Here is a 19616-nt window from a genome sequence, read left to right on the forward strand (position 1 = left end):
ATAGTGTTACACTGTTGACTCATTTAGCTTGTGATCCACTATGACCCCCAGATCCTTTCCACCGTACTCCTTCCTAGGCAGTCATTTCCCATTTTGTGTGTGTGCAACTGATATTTCCTTCCTAAGTGGAGTACTTTGCATATTGAATTTCATCCTATTTACTTCAGACCATTTCTCTGGTTTGTCCAGATCATTTTGAATTTTAATCCTCTCCTCCAAAGCACCTGCAACCCCTCCCAGCTTCGTATCATCCGCAAACTTTATAAGTGTACTCTCTATGCCATTATCTAAATAACTGATGAAGTTATTGAACAGAACCGGACCCAGAACCGATACCTGTGGGACCCCACTCGTTATGCCCTTCCAGCATGATTGTGAACCACTGATGATTACTCTCTGGGAACAATTTTCCAACCAGTTATGCACCCACCTTACAGTAGCTCCATCTAGGTTGTATTTCCCTAGTTTGTTTATGAGAAGGTCATGCGAGACAGTAACAAAAACCTTACTAAAGTCAAGACATAGCACATCTACTACTTCCCCCCATCCACAAGGCTTGTTACTCTGTCAAAGAAAGCTATCAGGTTGGTTTGATATGATTTATTCTTGACAAATCCATGCTGTTACTTATCACCTCTAATTTATTAATCTGGGGTTCAGTTGCCAAAAAGGTCTGTTAAAATGAAGAGATTTACAAAAATAAATTATGGCCAGTGAAAGATTTAATACAGAAAAATCAGCCTTATTCCATCCACAGTTCTCCTGTGGGCTCGGAATCTGTACATCTGATGGATGCTTTACCTGAGCTTAGGCACCAATGGAGTGCTGATCACAGAAGCACTGCCCACACTGACAGAACACAACATGCGAAGTGAAAAGGGAAGCACAGTATGGAAACCATCTTCGGAAAATGAGTCAGTTGCTGGGATCCTACCCAACACTTTGGGATTGGAAGGGGAGTAAGAAACATCTCCATTTGTTCCCACAAATAAAAGAAGAAGAAAGGAGGGAGTGAAGATATAATGTACCTGAGTCACAAAAAGCCACAAAATAGAGTAATTTCCTGACACTGCAGGATAACATTTGCAACCCAATACTGCATCACTGTGACTGAACATCATGGAACAATGAAGCATCACCACAAAAGCAGAAGCTTTTGCTTCTCCATGCAGTCATGGAGAAATTGTTCTCCAGTTCTTCTTGGTACAACAGTCATACAAACTTTCATCTGTTTTTGAGACTGGTTCCAAAAGGCATTTCCCATTTTAAACTATAGTCATCAACATATACCAGCAGAGTATTTTGAAATCCCACTTTATCATTAGTAGATATTTTGGATCTCTACACAGTATCTAAAAAAAAAAAAAAATTTTGTTCATCCTGTAGACGAAGCCAACTTGCCCACCAGAATTTATAAATAACCTGCCAGATTAATAAATTAGTTTGCTATCTTGAGAAACTACAAATCAAGTTTACTAACATATTGGTGACATGGTAATAAAATAAAATACATTAAAAAAAGGAGAGAGATATGTGCTATCTCCACATACATTACTCTTCCTCAAATATCTGTGCAAAAGAAAACTGCAAACACTTTGTAAAATGGCAGTCAGTGAGCCTTTTCAGCCTTCTTTTCCTCCTTCATATTTAACTGTAAATGCAGATGGTATAGAAAAAATTAAATGCAGTCTACTACTTGCTCCGATGGCTCATTTAGCAAAGGACTATAAACCATGAAGTGAAACTGAGTGAATCCTGGAACTTTATTGCAGGCAGCACCTGGGAAAGGAAAATAGAAACAAAAGTGACTTGCCTATTCCCTATAAGATTAGTATGTCTGTCATATTTCATCTTCTAAAGATTCAATTATTAATTCTGCTACAATGGTGTAATTTCCTTTTACAATCTGTTTAACCCAACATTGAGATTTCTCAAAAGCATTTTACTTTTCAGGTGGAAACAGTGTTCTCATTACAAGTGTAATGCACTTAATAAACTTAGTAATGTAAATTAGAAAAAAATATATTTTAATACTGATGAGTGTAATGTGTTCCTACAACTCTAATCTCTCAAACACAGAACTGTGGGAAGTAAGAGCAAAGATATACAACAACCAGTCTACCCAATAAGCCATATTGATCAGCAAATTTTACTTTCTACTGATCTAAGGGTTCACTAATGAGATGCCCATCATAATGGCTGATCTTGGATTCCTTCGAAGCTGTGTACACATTCTGACTGCCTTATGCCATGTCCCAAAGAAGTTTGGGCTTTTTTTTTTTTTTTAAACAACCTTTTACAACAAATTGAGGTTGTAAATGGTTTCGAGTATTTACTAACTCCTCCAGGAAAGTTCTGTGCAAATCTTAGATATTAGGCTGAAGAGGGCCAACCTGATTCACCAATGGTATTTGGTAGGATACCATTTAATCATATACCTCTGGACCTAATAAAATGCCTGGTATTTGATAGTGAGAGTGAACAGTCCCCTTGCTCCCTCCAGCCCTCAACACTGGTTAAAGTTAAAAAAAGTTGCAGTCTGCTCCTTTAAAATCCACCTCTATGTTTCACTCGTTTGTGTCAAAGTTCTTTGTGTTGAACAAAACAAAACAGTAAGATATACCATAACTTCCAGTTGTGTTGGCACAGATAACAGCACCAAAGAAGTATGGAACATACTTCTGGATCCTGGAAATAACTTTCTGGCAAGCTGTAGTTGGATCTGTTCCTGTCCTCATATATTCCACTGCTTGATAGCTGATTTAGGAAACAAATCAGAAGTGTTATTCATTGTGACTCAATATAATCAGAATAGACATTCTAAAATACGATAGATCAGAACTCAATCAATTGCATGTCCGCTTAATATGAACACAGAAAAATAATTTACTTTGGAACAAAAATACAAAATTGGAGACTAAGCTACTGATCAACTCCTTCCTGCTTGAAGTCTCCAAGAACTGTTGAATTGTTGCTTTTCCTCATTAATGATTTTTTTTTTTAAAGTTGTCTCAGATTTACTGGGGAGCCATCAAAGGCATTTTCTTTTTTAAAGGTGCTTTATTTTAAATGCAAACCAAACTTAAATACCTACATATAAATAGTAACAACACATAATAATATCATTAGACTAACGATACTGCTGACCAGTTCTACATTTCCACAATGCAAAATCTCAGTCAACAATTTTGTGTAACAGTACAACATGGGCCTAAAAGAGTATTCTGTTTTGTTTTCAGGAAACATGAACATATCAAGCCACTATGTCTTGCTACAATAAGAAAAACTCAGGAGGGAATGAGCTTCAAATCTGGCACTTTGGAGGAGAGAACTATCACATTTTGGGAAGTTCCTTATTTCTGGACTCCATATCTTCTGTCACAGAGATAGGTTTTTTTGGTAACTTGTATCTATTCACCTGAGCTATATCCATAGTTTGTTTCGTCATAAGTCAATCATTTTGAGACAAAGAGTTCTGTGGCAGCTTATAGACTAACAGAAGTATTGTAGCATAAGCTTTCGTGTGCGAATACCCACTTCACATGCATCTGATGAAGTGGGTATTCACCCACGAAAGCTTATGCTACAATACTTCTGTTAGTCTATAAGCTGTCACAGGACTCTCTGTCGCTTTTTACAGATCCAGACTAACACGACTACCCCTCTGATATTTTGAGACATTAACTTATACCATACATCAACATTTCAGAAGTGAAAAAACAAGGGGCAAAATAATTACTGTTTTCTGGACTTTTGACAATTCAGAGCTATTCCACTGTAGACTATATACCCTTGTCAATCTGCACAAGAACAAGCATACTGACATAAACAGAAAGGACATAGACAGAGTCTTCTAGTCCAATCATTTGCCAAAACTGGTATGTATAAGCACTGCTTTTTCAAGCTTTTGCAACCAGTTCCTCAGGCTGCCTAAAAGATGACTTAGCATCTTAACTATTAGCTTGTGAGCTGAAATCAATGTAGCACTATAGCTAGCTTCTCAACATTCAAAATAACTCAATGAACTATGCCAATGTCCACTCTTATTTCAAGACTGATTTGGAGTAGCTCAAGATCCACTGAGGTCTACACCACTTACAAGGGAATACGAGGTGGCAGCCACTAATTTGTGTTGTCAGAGTTTTAGAGTAGGCAGTTCAGTTGCCTGAATAGTTTGGATCACTGCTGTGAATTCTATTGTAAATATGAATGTCTCTGTAACCTTCAGAATGGAGTACTGTAATGTATTCTATTTGAGGCTATCCATCAAGACCATTTGCAAAATTCAGACACCCAGATTTTTGGAAATGAAAAGGCGCAGGCAAATTAAGATGCTGACAATATACAATTCCAATGGTGAAGAAAACAGCCACTTCTGAGACCACTTTCTCTTCTTCCTAACACTTAAGAAGTGTTTTGTTCCCACTACTGAAACTTGAGTGTAAGACACAAGGCATTTTTGCTGGAATGCATTTACATCCAGAATCCACTCATTCCTTCTGTCAAAGCCCAGGTTTGGCAACATTCACAGGAATTGCAATGAGGTAACAGAAAACATGTTAAAGAATTGTTAAGTGATTTGTTGTCTGTAACAGAGAACGTGGGGCTAGTCTGGTTTTTATGGCCATGTTGATTGGCATGAATAAAAAAGCAAGAGATGGCCAAATATATTAAGCAACCAATAAAACCGATAATTTTATTAATTCAACACTTTATTTTTTTATTTGTTTCACAGGAATTCTCTGGCAAAAATGTAAGCAATCTTCCCTAAAGGGACAAACCTGGGCAAAAAGCGCATCATGATATCACCATCTCCGGTGGCTGCCGCTCCTCCAGTTGTACTATCAGCATAGGCTCCAGCTCCAGCTATTGGCGAGTCCCCTACACGACTAAAAAGAGGAAGGAAAAGAAACTCATCAAGTTAAAATGAAGACAGTTAGTTATAATGGGCCAAATTCTGGTCCCAGTTACACTACTGTGCAACCTGGCTGAAGCCAGTGGGGTTGCATCAGTGTACCAGAGCAGAGCTAGACCCAATATTTACAGGCAAATTCTTAGACAGGGTTCTTGTTTCGATAAATAAATATATAGCAGCAGTGAGAACGCACCAGGATTTTACAGTTTCATACTCCAGGAACTCCTAATCTTACATCATGGCAATGAGAGCACTCTACTCTCGGTAACAAGGACTGACACTTAGACACTCCAACACACTGCCAAGAAAAAAGCAAAACCACCTGGTGAAATAGTGACTGTTCCACAGTTTCAGCCTTCCAGAGTATTCTTCCTTCAAGATCCAGAAGGTTTCTGGTTCAGCCTAGTCCACTTCCATGGTGGATTAGGCAAATTTGGAAAAAGGCACTCATTCTTGAATAAGAGAGTTCATACAGAGTTATTCAGGAATAGGTCCTGAATAGGTCCATGTGTAAACAAGCCCTCATTCCTTGATCCTGTTGTGACTCCTAAAGTTCTGGAGATATTTATTGGGTCAGACCAAATCAAACTTATCATTGACATGAGTTTTTTAAAGTTTCTTTAACTTTAAAGAGTGAAAACGTGTGTCATGTATCATATATTAAAAAAAAAAAGCAAGCGTTTAAAGGCTATTACAAGCATAAAGCAACAAACTCAATTCAACATCAAATATACAGGGGGCAATCCTAGATCCACAAATTCTTTAGACAATGCTCATAAAGAACCTATTCTTGCTCCCATTTAAAAATGAAAAAAGCAGGCCTAAAGTAACTTCTACTATATTTATACACAAAGTTTAACAAACAACCCACTAAAAATTGTAATTGCAGCAGCACTTTAAAGACCCACCAAAAAATGGGGCCCTGTTGTGCTAGTCCCTGTATAAACACGATCATTCAGATAAGCAAAATATCACCTCACCTACACAGATACTTACATGAAATCAAGGATTACAAATAACAGATGCCTTTTTCTCAAACTACAAATACTAACCCCTGGATTTTGTGGACTGCACCATTTGTAGATGTCCCCACTGCAACATTTCCGGAACCACCAATTACAATCATGCCTATAGATTTAAATAATGGTGAAGCTTAACAAGAATAATTTCTCATATATTTGTTAAAACATCAGTGTTACAATTCAGCAGCATGAAAACTGATCATATTTTTATAGCCCTTGTAAGGGCCCTATTTTTAAAATGAAGTTTTACACCTGAATTGTCATTTACAGAGGGACCTAAATATTGGTATTTTAAAACATTTGAAAATTGGGCCATATATAATCATTCTTGGTAAAACAATTATAAGTATAATTTAAATTCTCTAGTGAGTGTTTATTTTATCCAAATTTCAAAGAGTCCAAAAAGCCTCTAGTACAAACAAACACTCTAAAATACATTAATAAAGTTTAACTACCTTAACCAAGTACAAATGAAGAGGTGACATACCATTCAACATGTGACCCACCAATCTTGGCACCCCCTTACTTCAAGCAGTTATGTGATTCAGGCCTCAATTCAGAAAGATTCTTAAAGCAATAAGTAGTCCCACTGAAGTCAATTAGGCATGTTCTTAAGTACTTTGATGAATTTGTGTGTGTCTCAGCACTTAAGTGGTAATTCTTTGGTAATGAAAATTTTGAAGATTGTCATGCAAACAATCAATCACCAAGTTGGCAAAGATCCAGTCCAAAATGCAGAAGACAAAATTTAACTGACAAAATATAGATAAATAATCTGTACTGAGGAGTTTGGAAATGTATCTCTGAAGTCTGCAGTTCTGGAATGTCTGCTATGCCAACAACATGTGAAAAAGTAATCATGAAATACAAGAAATAATTTAATAAACATTCAGAATTGCCTACGACCCAACAACAACAACAAAAAAGCTTTACCAGTAAAGTATGGAAGTCTTTACAAGAATATTACTCCTAACCTATTTTAAGCATACCAATTTGCAAACAATGCTGTTGCTCAAATCAGAGGTTAAAAAGTAGAGGAAAGATTAAAATAGATTCTTGACTTACAAATCCTAAATTGACTAAGGAGTTGCAATCAACTCCTTCAGAACATGTGTGTAAGTAGTACACACTTAAAAATGGTGCTGTACATCTGGTATACTACCAGTTTGAAATATTTTTTATTTGAACTCAGTAAGATTGAGTTGATCATGAAGCAAAAAAATGAATACATCTTTTAGCATAAAATAACCAAAGAGAGTTACCAATTGTATCATGATTATGAATATTTATTCTTTTCTGTGAGTTGATCCATTCTTCACTATTTAATTGTTTAGCCTGTTTGTATGGTCCACAGGATTTTGAAGCATCTGGTATTACATTCTGTAATCAATATTTTATTCACATGAGTCTTTAATGTTTCAATAAAGATGCATTTTAAACAAACGACTACAACAAAAATCTAAATTCCACTATATAACTACCGCTGTACAATATTTTAAGATATCTAATGTATAGTTGTACTGAAGTTACAAAAGCTATGGATATTCTTAAGAGATGCATTGATTGGCTTTCAATAATGTGTGATACGGGGTCTGTTACTCTGATAGTGCCTATTAAAGAAAAGTAGCAGAACAATCACAAGACTCATTCTTTGATCAAAACAAGTTTGCATTCTTCAGCAAAATAAAGAACCCACAAAAACAAAGTTGCTGTTAGTACCACACTAAGAGATAAAGTAAGACTCCTGTACTTAGGATGACTAAAGTTGATTAAAAAGTAATACTTTAGGCAGGACACTTTTTCAAGTAAATGAACAGGCAAGAGAGTATGTACCAAATTAAACTGTCTCAATTCCACCACATTTCAGATACAAAAAAGACAACAATCTACAGATGCGTGGGCTCTGCAAGTATGTAACAGTCTGTGCACAGAGACAAACATGCTAACTTATGTTTGTCATCATCTACAGCTGCCAATTTAGGCTTCAATTTTGGAAAGACTTAAGCCTATGAATGGTCCCTATAATTTTAATGGGACTACTTCCATACGTAAAAGTCACTCATGTGCTTAAATACCTGCAAAACCAAGGCCTTAATTCCCAGTAAGGGATTTCATTTAGAGACTCAATTTTAGGTTTCTGCACTCATGCCTCATTGAGAAATCATCCTCTGTTGTTAAGGGTTAGGATTTTCTCCCAAATTCAGAAATGAAAAATCACTGTACTAACATCAATGTTAACAGAATTCTACAAATCAGGCAGCAAACAGGCTTCCAATGCCCAAGTATATCAAGTGAGCGAGAATTCCAGGATTTTTTTTTAAAATGTTTAATGGAACATTCTTTGTTCCTTTAATATGAAGTATTTCTTTCTTTAACAAGTCAAGAGTAACAAGCAATGTTGTGTGATCAAATTTCTAAAATAAAACAATTATACTGTACCTTCCAGTAGTTTGGCTGACAGTTTTGATTAAGCCACTTTAAATATATTGAAAGAGAATTCTGAGTGGTTAAATCTTCACAGGGAAATCCCATGCTTTCTGCAAACAGTGAGGCTTTAACAGGCAAAAAGACAAATTCAACAATATTGTAGCATGAGTACATTAGATTTCTCATACAATATATGTTATGATCAAGATGATCATATTAGTTTATATATAGCTCATCCCCCTGAAACTATAGAATATAGTTCCTTAGACAAAAGGTATATCAGGGTAATCTCTGATATATCATCAATATCCAATTCCTCCTTTACTGAGGGCACTATATCCCACACTTCTAGTATGTCTTTTTGTCTCTTCATTTAAATACGTTCTCTATGACTATGATGAGAGAGCTTTCTCTTCAGACATGTTGCTGTACAAAAGGAGCAAAACTTTTCAAACAGGACAAATACCATTCAAATCCAAGATTGTGCTATGTGTAACAGGAAAATTTTAGTTTAAGCAAGCAAAAATTTGTAAATAGCAAATTAATTACAAAAACACTATCAATTTGATATCTAGACATTTTTAAAATATGAGGTAAGCAGAGAAAGATTCAGATATCAATACCTGCCCCTGAATACCTCTGAAAATTTATGTGGCTTTACTATCACACTTTCCTAAAATATAAATTTGATTATTTATTTCTTAATTTTTTTTTTTATAATTGTTACTGTGTGAAAAAACAAACATCAATAGCAGGGGAAACTGACTGTCTATACAGGAGAAGAAATGAAAACAATTGCCACAAAACACAACCAAATGCAAAGTAAATGAACTGAAAAAAAAAATACAAAACAGAAAAAACTCTATTCATTCATCTTTTAGTTATAGTAATCTTTGGCATCATCAATCTGGAAGAAATCAAATTCAGATACAATGGTTTACAAATTTGTAAGTTACCAATACCTTCCATGCTTGAATCCTTAGATATTTATGTGAACATAATACATAGTTTTATAAGATTCTTAGGAGTTTCCGCTTATCCAAATATTACAAAAAAAAAAAAAACCCTTTCAATTGATTTAGTAGTTAATTTTGTATTGCTTTTCTAAAGCTACACATGTATTGGGAGTTTCATGAGCGATAGTTAAGTTATTGAATGTTTACCAACATTTCAGTATCTAGAGTAACCTAGTAAGAGAGCAAGTGAGCTCAGAAAAGTCTGATTGTTCATGTTTATTGATCCTCCTTTTATGACTTCTGTAGCCTGTTTTTATTCCAGGAAGTGGAGCTGTTGGGCAATGTGCACTAAAGTAGCATGGTTTCGTAAAAAAAAAGCATCTTTCATACTCCCTAGCTGAGATAATTTGGAGTCACTTAAACTGAAAAGGACTCTGAGGACTGTTTAGGAAGTCAGAAATATAAGATTCAATTATTTTCAATAATGAAAACCAAAAGTAACACGAATTCCCATTAAAATTTTAGTGCCAGAAACAATATACTGTACTTTCCACACATTAAAATACCATCAATTACAGTACATTTTATATAATGCTTAACAGTTAAGGGCATGGTTGTGTTCTTTTTTCTGTCAATCATTCAAAAAAAACCAAAAAAAACAAAAAAAAACAAAAACCAAAAAAACAACACCCTTGTGCAGACAGAAAAATTAAGGAGATTTTCCTAGTTTCAAATGTTTTTATCTTTTACTCTCCAAACAAGAGCAGAAATATGTAGAATGCGGGTATCTGACTATATAGCTTGATAAAAAGCAGAAACAATCCTGTAGAACAACTCTTACAAGAAGTCATTCAATCTAAGCACATTTTAAGGACAATTTTTTTTTAAATTGTTTCGAATACTTTGTGTAGAACAGAAATTTGCCTTCCTCTCCTCCACTGATTTTAATGTTCAAGTCCACACTCTAGTGAGTCTGCTATCCTCTCCCATCAGTGTTTGCTTTACCAGTTCCCAGTGTAACTCCTCATATTGGCTTCCAACATTCCTGCTCTCATCCCGCTGAGCACTTCCAGAGAAAATTGTATGACCATTCCAACTTCCTTCACAAAGAATTTGTTTTTCCCTCCTTCCATCTTCTATACCCTTCTGACACATGGCACTGAAGTTTGTCACCCCCTCTGACTTGCTCTTCAAACCTACCTCCCTTATTCTCAGTCATTCTCAGACTTCATTCCTGGTATTCTAGCTTGCTCTGCTATTCCCAAACATCTTTTAGTTTACCCCATCCCAAACCTCTCTTTCGCCTTGAAGCACAAAGTCTATTGTGACTTTCTTTACTTCCCACTCTACTCACTTCTTCCTGGATCCCTTGTATGCTACTGATACTCCTCTTACCACAGCCACTAGTGACCGCCTCCTCTGGTCAAATCAAAAGGGTCTGTAAAGCATCTCAAACTCCAGCCCTCCCTTTCCAGACCTAGAGAGGTCTTCGCATCAACTACAGCAACTGTCATCTTTGTCTTGTCTCATTTTCTTTATTCCATCCAAAATGCTACTGCCAAATCCATCGTCCTCTCCTATCAATGACCACGTCACCTCTTTTTAAATATCATCTTTGCCTTCATGACTTCCTCCATGCAGCCCCCTACACTTAAAAAACCCTTAAGCCAACTAATCTTCCATTCCCTATTCAAAGTCTTCCTAGAAACATTTCTTCCATAAAGGTTAAAGATATTAATCCACCAATAAAATATTAAGTTACCTTAAGAAGATGAAACCTCCACTGTTTATAGAATTTATCACCATGTGGTGTGTTGTGCCAAACTGTACAGTACCTGATTTATTTAAAAGCTCTTTGAGGCAGAAAGTCTTCATATATGTTTTTAAATTGCAAAGTACAATGACTGTGCTCAATAAATATGAAAATGAATTTTGAAATAAAATTAGGTACCAAATTCTGCCATTCATTTTTTTAGTAAAGCTTCCCTTGTATTTTAAATGAAATATTGGCATATACCAGCTTCCATTTATATAGTGTCTTATGTCAAAACATCTTCACTTAGTATCTGTATTTTCAGTGATATTAAAACAGCTCTGGCATTAAAAGTTAATACTTGCAGCTGGATCTGTAGAGGGAATACAAAACCCTTTGTTTTAGTTCAAGCAGAAATAGCAGAATAAAAAACCCTGATCATTGTAGATATTTAATAAACTTAAAGAAGGATAAATGCTTTTCAATTACTTAATAGCATTCATTTGAATATATATGTGGGGGATTCCTCTACCATCAAGATTTATCTATCGTAAGTCTCCTTATTGTATAGTGATAATTAAGACAAGGGTAAGAATTGGAAATAACTGAATAAAGTACATAATTACCTGACTCCCCCACTAATAATGTGTGCTTAGTATGCTTAATCACTTTCCGTGCTACACCAATAGCATTTTTTATACGTCTGAGATCTGCTACTGCCCCAACTTCCATGGTGTTGCTGAAACAAGAAGAATATGGAAGTGAGAAATATTTAAGGTGTGCATATATTAAACAGTAACAGAGGATAATAAAACAATTACATATTTTTTGCTATATACACTTTGTGCTCGTCTACAGTAAGAAGTTGTACCATTTTATCTATACTGGTATAGTTAAAGGAGTACAACATCCCTGAAAGCAGTTATATCAGTATAGAGGTACATTATACTGTACTGGTTGAAATCATCTTTGTACTGATATAAATGCATCCATATTCGAGTTTTACTAGTGTAAGTATTTCAGGTATAATTGCACCCCTAAGCAAACCAGTAACTCTAGTAAGACTTTCAAGTGTAGGCCAGACCTAAACAATGAATAAGGTCTAAAAGATATAACACAGAATTGTCATGAAAGTAAAATTTGTATGGAAATTAAAAAGCAAATGGTCCTCTATTAAGATTATGCTTAAACCTTCAGATATCCCAATCCTGTAGAAGTAAGCCTTTCTCTGCCTCCTCAGGCAAACAGTCATATAGGTGCTATACATTATGCTTCATTTTCAGGGAGAATCTCTACTTTACTCCCAGGAACTCCATACGCATTCCTTAGCTCCCATATCTAGCAATCAAGCTATCGGAAATTAATGTCAGATTGCAACAAAAATGCTTAGTTAGCTTCCAAACATCCTGGTACCATGGCAATCTAGTCCCTGCTTGATTGGATATTTCCCTCTTTCTACTATACCCATGAACACATCAATATTAGAGTTTGAGTGCAATCTAATGTTTATTGAACACATCAACATGATGGCATCGTACATATAACAATGCTTACATCATATTGAACTGTACTAAAAATCCTTAGGATTATTCTCTTCTCCAAGTAACTTTCTTACCCATCCATAATCATGGCATCCAATGTTGTTTCTCCATGTTCATCTGGACTTCCTCCAAACCCCACACTTCCATCACACTGATCAGTCTCACACTGACCGCAGCCTCTCTCTACTGCATCCAGCTCAGAGCCTCCTGACTGTAAGGTATACCATGCTGTAAGCAACACAAACCCCTGATAAGTTAAAATAATTACTGTCTAATATTTCATTTAAATTTATAAAAACAAATAAACAAGAAACTACACCAAGTATGGCAGGTAAAAGTAAACTGTATAATATGTTGTTATTCTTAGGTGAAATCTAGAGAAAGTATTATTCAGAATATAAAGTCATCATTTTTTGTATAATTAGCTAATGTTTCTGAATGGGAAGTGATGGAATATTTGTGTGAATGAGGAGTTGTTAGTATATGAAATACACTATAATTGTGGACACTATAGCAAGTAAAAAAAAAAACAATAATTTACTGTTGTGTAATTAAAGCACTCCTTCTCTCCAAGGCGTGAATGGCACTAAGGCCACACATACAAACTCTTTCACACAGGTATATCCAAACCCAAATGGAGTCTAAATTAAGTCTGTGTAGCTATGCAGGATCATGGCATATTTAAAGATTTTTTTTAATATACAATAGGAAAATGTTATATTAAAAGCATTTCTTAAGAGCCATTTTAGAGAGAATTAACCATAGTTAAAATGTGCCAGGCACAAAATTAAACCTAACAGTGTTTAAAGTATATATAAAAAAACAAACTAACTTAAAACAATATTTATGCAGCACTAAAAATAACCATCTCTTTCCCTGCTCCCTCTCTGTCATCTATCCTTTGAGATCTAGTTTGTGGCTTGAAAAAAGCGTTTTATGTGAGTAAACACAAATGGCTCTGCTGAACTTGTCCCACAGACCTTGATCATGCAAACTGCTTCATGGGGTCAGAGCCCTGAGTGTATGTGAAGCCACAATGAAGTTAATGGATTCCCACATGGGTGCAGAGATCCTCCCCTCTGGAACAAATGGCAGGATTAGGAGATGGGCCCAGATCTTGCAAATATTTATGTGCATATGTGATGTTGTATAATGGGGAAGGGATCGACTACTCTAATATGGTCACCACCACTTTTGCAAAATTGTGATAAATCTTGTATAAAATATACCTTGTACGGTATCATTGAAAAACTTATAATCTGCTGTGTATTGTTATCTTGTTATAATGTGTGTATCAATACTGGATATGGAGTTATGACATTTTGCTATGTGTTTGTAACTCAAACTTCTTTGATAAACAAGCATGGCCCCACAACATGCCAACATTTTTATGGCTGACCTGGAACAACGCTTCCTCAGCTCTCGTCCACTCACACCCCTTCTCTACCTACGCTACATTGATGACATCTTCATCACCTGGACCCATGGGAAGGAGACCCTGAAAGAATTCCACCACGATTTCAACAGCTTTCACCCCACCATCAAACTCAGCCTGGACCAATCTACACGGGAGGTCCACTTCCTAGACACCACAGTCCAAATAAGCGACGGCCATGTTAACACCAACCTATACTGAAAACCCACCGACCGCTACACCTACCTTCATGCCTCCAGCTTCCACCCTGGACACACCACACGATCCATCGTCTACAGCCAAGCGCTGAGGTACAACCACATCTGCTCCAACCCTCAGACAGAGACCAACACCTACAAAGATCTTCATCAAGCATTCTCAAAACTACGATACCCACACAAGGAAATAAGGAAACAAATCAACAGAGCCAGACGTGTACCCAGAAGCCTCCTGCTACAAGACAAGCCCAAAAAAGAAACCAACAGAACTCCACTGGCCATCACCTACAGTCCTCAGCTTAAACCTCTACAACGCATCATTAGTGATCTACAACCCATCCTGGACAATGATCCCTCACTTTCTCAGACCTTGGGAGGCAGGCCAGTCCTCGCCCACAGACAGCCTGCCAACCTTAACCATATTCTCACCAGCAACCACGCACTGCACCATAACAGCTCTAACTCAGGAACCAATCCATGCAACAAACCTCGATGCCAACTCTGCCCACATATCTACACCAGCAACACCATCACAGAACCTAACCAGATCAGCTACAACATCACCGGCTCATTCACCTGCACGTCCACCAATGTTATATATGCCATCATGTGCCAGCAATGCCCCTCTGCTATGTACATTGGCCAAACTGGACAGTCACTACGCAAGAGGATAAATGGACACAAGTCAGATATCAGGAATGGCAATATACAAAAACCTGTAGGAGAACACTTCAACCTCCCTGGCCACACAATAGCAGATGTTAAGGTAGCCATCTTACAGCAAAAAAACTTCAGGACCAGACTCCAAAGAGAAACTGCTGAGCTCCAGTTCATTTGCAAATTTGACACCATCAGATCAGGATTAAACAAAGACTGTGAATGGCTATCCAACTACAGAAGCAGTTTCTCCTCCCTTGGTGTTCACACCTCAACTGCTAGCAGACCACCTCACCCTCCCTGATTGAACTAATCTCGTTATCTCCATACTGATTTATACCTGCCTCTGGAAATTTCCATTACTTGCATCTGATGAAGTGGGAATTCACCCACAAAAGCTTATGCTCCAATACTTCTGTTAGTCTTAAAGGTGCCACAGGACTCTCTGATGCTTTTCAAACTTTTTGAGAGTCTCAGAAGCACCCACAGGTTAGCCCTTCAGGAATAACAAAAGGAGCTGTGAAGACACCCTAGCAATAGCACACAAAAGGTGCAAGCAAAATTTACAGTTCATATGAAGAATGGCTGAGCCTGCACCTTCGAAATGAAGCTAGGAAACAGCTAGAATTTTTCCAGAAGGGAGGTCAAGATATAAAAGGCAAGTACAAAAAGCACCTTTTACCTCTTTCTTCTTTCCTACTACACCTCTGGACTACTGAACTTTGACAACGGAAAATTTTGAACAAAGGATTGAGGTCCCTGATACTATCTGGGCAAACCAGAGAGACTTATAAAAAACTATCTGATATAACATACCTACTAGCATTTTGGATTTACACACTTTAATTCAAATTTACCTGCTTTAAACCACTGCATAACTCATTTATTTTCTTAGTTAATAAATCTTTAGTTAGTTTACTAAAGGATTGGCTGCAGCGTTGTATTTGGGGAGATCTGAAGTGTACCTTGACCTGGTGGTAAGTGACTGGCTTTAGGGGCTGTAAAAACTCAGCGTGTGGTGATTTTTGGTTTTAATAACCTTTCAGCACAATAGTCCAGTTTGTCTGGGTGGTAAATGTGACTGCAGCACTAAGAAGACTAGCTAAAGCAGGGGTGGGCAAACTACGACCCACTGGCCGCATCTGGCCCCTCAGATCTTTTAATCCGGACCTTGAGCTCTGGCTGGGGAGCAGGATTGGGTGCTTGCCCCACTCCGCACATACCGTGGCTTCAGGCGGCTCCTGGAAGCAGTGGCTTGTTCCCCCTCTGGCTCCTACACGTAGAGGCAGCCAGGGGGCTCCGCATGCTACCCCCACCCCAAATGCAGGCTCTGCAGCTCCCACTGGTCAGGAACCATGGCCAATGGGAGCTGAAGAGGCAGTGTCTGTGGACGGGGCAGCCTGGCTGCGCCTCCGCATAGGAGCCGGAGCGGGGACATGCTGCTGCTTCCGGGAGCTGCTTGAGGTAAGCGCCGCCGAGATCCTGCACCCCTGATCTTCTCTTGTGTTCCAACCCCCTGCCCGCCCTCTGAACCCCTCAGCCCCAACCCAGAGCACCTTCCTGCATCCCCAACCCCAGCCCTGATCCCCCTCCTGCCCTCCAGGTCCCTCAGTCCCAGCCTAGAGCACCCTCCTGCACCCCAAATCCCTCATCCCCAGCCCCACCCCAGAGCCCACACCCCTGCCGGAGACCTCACCTGCCCCACATCCCAGCCCAGAGCCCCCTCCCACACTCCGAACCCCTCTGCTCCACTCCCAGCCGACAGCCCCTGCTGCACTCCTCATTTCTAGCCCTACCCCAGAGCCCACACCCCCAGGAGAGCCCTCACCCCAACCCTCAATTTTGTGAGCATTCATGGCCCACCATACAATTTCCATACCAAATGTGGCCCTCAGGCCAAAAAGTTTGCCCACCACTGAGCTAGACTGTCAGTGGTTTTATGGTGAGCTAGTAAGTGACCCAGGAGCCTATTTACCTTGCTGGTTTGGCTAAATCTAACTATAGGATATACCACCAATTTGTAAGTGTTTGCCAAGTTTCGACAGTCTGACCTAATACTGGCACTCTCCCTTGTGACTAGGGTGACCAGACAGCAAGTGTGAAAAATCGGGACAGGGCTGGTGGGGGGGTAATAGGAGCCTAGATAAGAAAAAGACCCAAAAATCGGGACTGTCCCTTTAAAATCAGGACATCTGGGCACCCTAATTTTGACCTCCACTAGACACGGGTGACAGCATACCCAAACTCCTATTCTGAGTAATTCCCCCATTGTTTCTTGAGACTACTCAAAAGTAATCAATTTAAGCATATAGGTAAGTGTTGGCAGAAGCAGAGCCGTATATTGCAAGTGAGATCTTTCACTGCTGACAAAATTAGGTTTTAACTCTGTTAACTAACAAGAAAGAATTCATATCAAAACTACGGTAGTCTAGCTTAGGTGCATTTTCTAAATGTGTCTCTACAAGTTATTCCTATCTTTGTGGGTGACAGTAAGAGTCAACAATACACATCTTATCTGTAAATTGCCATATATGCCTTCTAAAAGAGGTAAAACAGAGTAAAGGAAAATTTGATAATGGTCAGAAGTGCTGCTGTCTAAAGAATTATGGGGGATGGATTCTGAAGAGACACTGAATTTTAATATATATATTTTAAGCACACTTTTTACTATCTATTCAGATTATTAGAAGTGAAAGTAATGTAAAAACTCAAGTTTGTGCCAATTTATGGTCCAAACTGAGAAAATGCAAAAAGGAAAATAAACAAATTACCTTTATGTGTAGATTCCTAATCGTGTGCTATTTGGGGGAATGGTGTTTTTTTTTTATTATAGTTACAGCCAACAACATAGAAACACTCCTGTTACTCTTTGGTTTGCAAAGCTTTTAATAAAATTTAAATTTTGGGCCAGATGCCATAGGGAACCATCCCCCATGTTTAACTGAGGCATTTATAAAAAGCAACAGAGGGTCCTGTGGCACCTTTAAGACTAACAGAAGTATTGGGAGCATAAGCTTTCGTGGGTAAGAACCTCACTTCTTCAGATGCAAGTAATGGAAATCTCCAGAGGCAGGTATAAATCAGTATGGAGATAACAAGGTTAGTTCAATCAGGGAGGGCAACACCTCAACTGCTAGCAGAGCACCTCACCCTCCCTGATTGAACTAACCTTGTTATCTCCATACTGATTTATACCTGCCTCTGGAGATTTCCATTACTTGCATCTGAAGAAGTGAGGTTCTTACCCACGAAAGCTTATGCTCCCAATACTTCTGTTAGTCTTAAAGGTGCCACAAGCCCCTCTGTTGCTTTTTACAGATTCAGACTAACACAGCTACCCCTCTGATACTTGAGGCATTTATAATTTCACTTCCTATTGCTTGAACACTACCATTACTAGTTTGGCCCCCAAAACGTAGAGACGTTGGCTTAGGGACTTTTTTGGGATAGTCTATCCACAGCAACTGTAACCATTTAGGTAAACCACCATTGGGAGGAAAAAACAAATCCTATCTCTAGCTCTATCAGCACACCGGCGTGCACGACCAGGGCCAAAGGTTTTCTAAATACCTGAACTAGCAATACCCCCCAGAACAGCATCTCCCCCTGCTGCCCAGCCTCCCCCACGCGATCAAGGACAGTAGAGCAAGACTGAGTCACAGCCACTGCACTCCAGGCGCTGCGGGGAGTGCCCCAGGCTGCACCGGTCCGGGCGCTGTACAGGTGCGAAGGAGAGCAAGAGCGGCAGCGCCCCCAACAACCACCCCCACCCCAGCTCCCGGCCGGAGCAGCATGAGGCAAAGTCCGGAACCAGCGACACCTGTTTCCGTTGCTTTCCTAAATGCCCAGGTGTTGACGACTAGCGGCAGCGCAGCCAGACCCGCGCCCGCGGCCCCGGACACAGGCGGCAGCAGCAGAAGAAGGAAGCGGAGAGCCTGACGCGCGCTGAACCCCATTGCCGCGCGCCGGCTGTACTCATACATCATCCGGGAAGCGCGCGCCTGAGCTCGTGACTAATCACGGGGCCACAATTTCACAATCCCACCCGGAAGACGCGCCCGACCGCCAGGGAGGGGAAGGAGCTGCCACCGCTGAGCGAATGGCCCCGCCCCCTCGCCGTTCCTTGCTCCCTCCCTCCGCTGTTACCACCCTCAACCCCCTCCTCCCCCGGCGGAGCCCATGTGCTGCTGAGCTGTTGACTGGGCTCAGGTCCCTCGCGCCCAGCGCACTCAGTGTAGGCGGCTGGTGCCAACAGGGCAGAGCTGGGGCGGCCGTAGGGCTGCCCCCCACCTGCACCAGGCTGAGATGTGAGCTGGACCACCCCTTGTTCTGTGCCCAGGTGCTAGCTCTGACTCACCCTGGGGTGGGCCTGCCCAGGGTCTCTCACCTGAGTTCTGTGAGTTAGAGCTGGTGCCATGGCACAGAGGAGGGGGAGCTGGCCTCGAGGTGATGCCTTATGTCCCAGGCATTGGGACCCGTGCTCTGAGGCTAGGGCAAGGTGTGGGCAGTCACCTCACCCTAACTCAGGGCAGGCACCATTGCCAGCCAGGAAAGCACCTGTGCCACTTTGATGACTCTTGCAATGCACAGAGCAGGCCACCCCCATCTGAGATGTGAATGTGTGTTGTTTATTTCATTATGTTTCAATTATTATTATTTGTCTTGGGGCACTGCTGTTGTGGCCACCTCTCCTAATATTTGATTTTTGTCTGA

General features: G+C 39.5%; 1 protein-coding gene across 1 annotated transcript; it reads right to left on the reverse strand.

Annotated features, from left to right (window-relative positions):
* Positions 1-537: 537 nt before the first annotated feature.
* AGA (aspartylglucosaminidase) lies at positions 538-18911 on the reverse strand. Its single transcript, XM_034772320.1, has 9 exons — positions 18724-18911; positions 12689-12842; positions 11700-11812; positions 8377-8489; positions 7200-7317; positions 5968-6043; positions 4782-4889; positions 2624-2757; positions 538-1779 (listed from the first exon to the last, which is right to left on the reverse strand). Exons 1-9 carry the CDS (start codon positions 18887-18889, stop codon positions 1679-1681), a joined length of 1083 nt encoding a protein of 360 aa, XP_034628211.1. The 5' UTR covers positions 18890-18911; the 3' UTR covers positions 538-1678.
* Between the last annotated feature and the right edge of the window lie 705 nt (positions 18912-19616).

Source organism: Trachemys scripta, chromosome 5 (assembly GCF_013100865.1).
Source record: "Trachemys scripta elegans isolate TJP31775 chromosome 5, CAS_Tse_1.0, whole genome shotgun sequence".
NCBI lineage: Eukaryota > Metazoa > Chordata > Testudines > Emydidae > Trachemys > Trachemys scripta.